The 2672-nt window shown below is 59.3% G+C and overlaps 1 protein-coding gene across 1 annotated transcript in view; it reads left to right on the top strand.

Annotated features, from left to right (window-relative positions):
• PLK3 (polo-like kinase 3) overlaps positions 1-2672 on the top strand; it is a gene marked incomplete at its 5' end in the record, with an annotated part of 5424 nt that overhangs the window by 1539 nt on the left and 1213 nt on the right. The window contains 7 exons of the mRNA XM_010085137.1: positions 48-143; positions 826-1021; positions 1369-1495; positions 1878-1987; positions 2065-2182; positions 2277-2360; positions 2556-2670. Of these exons, the coding sequence (XP_010083439.1) occupies positions 48-143; positions 826-1021; positions 1369-1495; positions 1878-1987; positions 2065-2182; positions 2277-2360; positions 2556-2670 (846 nt within the window). The remainder of the gene's footprint in view (positions 1-47; positions 144-825; positions 1022-1368; positions 1496-1877; positions 1988-2064; positions 2183-2276; positions 2361-2555; positions 2671-2672) is intronic.

Here is a 2672-nt window from a genome sequence, read left to right as displayed (position 1 = left end):
TGCATAAGGGTACAGAGCATGCACTGACATGCTGCATGGCCCCACAGGACAATATGTGGGACCCCCAACTACCTGGCCCCAGAAGTGCTGCTGAGGCAGGGCCACGGGCCGGAGTCGGACGTGTGGTCTCTGGGCTGTGTCATGTAAGTCTGTGCCGCTGGGTGGGGAGGGGTCTGGGTGGGGAGAACCGGGCTGCAGAGCTGCCCCGATGAGGAAGTCCTCGTGCGCTTTGTCTCGTGGCTTTCCTGAAAGGCAGGGGGAGGGGAGCGAGGGGCCGGATTCTGCTGAGCCCTGCTCCGGAGCAGGTGCTGCCAGCCAGCCCAGGATGCCATTCAGGGGCTGCACAAGCGGGAGCTGCAAAGGGCAGGCACGTTCCTGCCATGCTCAATTCCAGTTCAAAGCAGGCTCGAGCGACCCATGAACCTGATAAACAACGGAAAATCTTGGTGGCTGGCGGCAGCTGCACTCTGTTTGTTCGGGGAGCTGTGCTGCTTCGGTGCATCCAACCCCTGCTTGGCTGCTGCCTGCAGGCTTCCTGCTCTGCTTGCCATCCTTGGTGGCTGTGCAGGGATGGGAGCAGTGGTGGCACAGGGTGGGCTTCACCTGCCAGCCCTCTCCCCTGCCCTGGGGCTCCTTGCCTGGTGCTCTGAACACTTGCTAGGAGGAAGCGTGGCCGGATATGAGATGAGAGCATGGCTGCCCAGGCTGGAAGTGGTGTTCCCAGCCAGGTGTGGCTGGACAAATGCCAATAACATCCTTGCTTTAAGTGCTTCTGAGTCACAAGCCAGGTAGGGATGTGACGGTGGCATGCGTGTCCCCTCCCAGGTACACCCTGCTGTGTGGGAACCCTCCCTTTGAGACCTCTGACCTCAAGGAGACCTACAGGTGTATCAAGCAGGTGGAGTACCCCCTCCCCGCCTTCCTCTCCCTGCCCGCCAAACACCTCATCGCTGGCATCCTCAGACGCAATCCCCAGGACCGCCTCACCCTCGATGAGATATTGGACCATGAGTTCTTCAAGGTGAGTGGATGGGGGTCTGGCCTTGACCTTTCTCTGGGTGGGATGAGGATTTTTGGGCTGTGCAGGGTGCTGTCCTTGGAGCCCAAGTCTCAGTCCTTCAAAGAAGGCAGTGGCTGTCCTGCCCAAAGGCCAGCCAGAGGAGCTGAGGGACCTGGTGTGCTCCTGCTGCTCTGTCTCTGTAGCACGGGCTGTTTCCTGTGTTAATGCCAGTCGTGGGGCCAAGGCTTGACGGAAATGCAAGCTGGCTGTCAGGAGGGCTGTGAGTGACTGCGGTCAGCCCAGGGCAGATGCTCTGCCTGGAGCACATGGCCTATGGAAACTAAACTTCTGCCTTGACCTCTCTGCAGGGCTACACACCTGAGAAGCTTCCTCCCAGCAGCTGTGTGATGGCTCCAGAGCTGAGTCCCCCCAACCCAGCAAAGAGTCTGTTTGCTAAAGTCACCAAAACACTTTTTGGGAAGAAGAAATCCAAGGGTGAGCCCATGGATTTGCTCAGGAACCTCTGGGTGACCCTCCTGGGAGAAGTAGGTCCCATCTCCTGGAAAAACCTCTTGATGGGTCTCTGTAGGGTCTTCTGCTTGGGGCCAGCACAAACTGGGCTTGCCCCTGCCCTTGTGGCACTGGTGGCCTGGCATGGGTGTGTGCTTGGGGAGCGGATGCTGTGCTGCAACCCATAGGGGCAGTTCCTCCTGGAAGCCCTGTGTTGCATGAGAAATGGGAAGTGAAAGTGGGAGGCAGCTGCCTGACACCATCCTCGCCACCACAGGCATGGGAGCGGATGGGGGAGAGCTGAGCCCCTGGGAAGGGTGGCCCAGATGTCCCCATCCCCTATGCTCATTGCTTGCTCTCTCCTCAGCCAAGAAGGGCTCTTTGGAGGACAAAGATGACATCTCCAAACTGGTCACTGGGCTGATGAAGACCTCGATCTGCCGGCAGATGAGCTATAAAACTGTGGAAGGGAATGAGGTGAGAACGTCCCTGGGCCCATGCACGCCCTTTGAAGAGAGCAGGTGGGATGATGCTAAAGCCAGGTCTCTCTGCAGGCCACCCACGTGTCATGCCGCAGTGCCAGTTCCAGCCCTGTGGAGACAGTGGTGGAGGAGACATCCCACAAGTCTGCATCCCCCTCCATCCGAGGAACGATGGCCAGTAGCTGTGAGGGTGAGCAATCCCTGCCCAGGCCACCCCAGGCTTCCTGTCCTGCCCTGGCTGATAGCGGGGCCGCCTGACTCAGCCTGTCATCTTCTCCCCGCAGCCTTTGAAGACTGCATCACTGCCTCTGCCATCATCGAGTCAGCTGTCCGGCTCCTGAGGACCTGCCTCTCCTCCATGCCCCCAGGTAAACTGGTCAGACTGCTCTGGGGTGGGACAGGGCACTGTACATCCCCTTCCCCATGGGAGGAAGGCATGGCTGCTATTTAGGGTACCTTAAATGCTACCACAGCCCACTGTGGGGGGGTCTGATCCCCTGTGGGGAGGTAAGGTGGGCAGGGGCTGGCTGCCTGCTCTGCTCACCCCCTCTTCTCTCCACCAGCAACAAAAAACCCAGCTTCCCTGGCCCGTCATGAGCACTTTGTCTGGGTGAGCAAGTGGGTGGATTACTCCAATAAGTACGGCTTCGGCTACCAGCTCTCCAACCGCAGCATTGGGG

Source organism: Pterocles gutturalis, unplaced genomic scaffold (assembly GCF_000699245.1).
Source record: "Pterocles gutturalis isolate BGI_N339 unplaced genomic scaffold, ASM69924v1 scaffold36145, whole genome shotgun sequence".
In the NCBI taxonomy this organism is placed as follows: domain Eukaryota; kingdom Metazoa; phylum Chordata; class Aves; order Pterocliformes; family Pteroclidae; genus Pterocles; species Pterocles gutturalis.
Note: the sequence above shows the minus strand (reverse complement) of the source record. Positions and strands in the feature narration are given on the sequence as shown.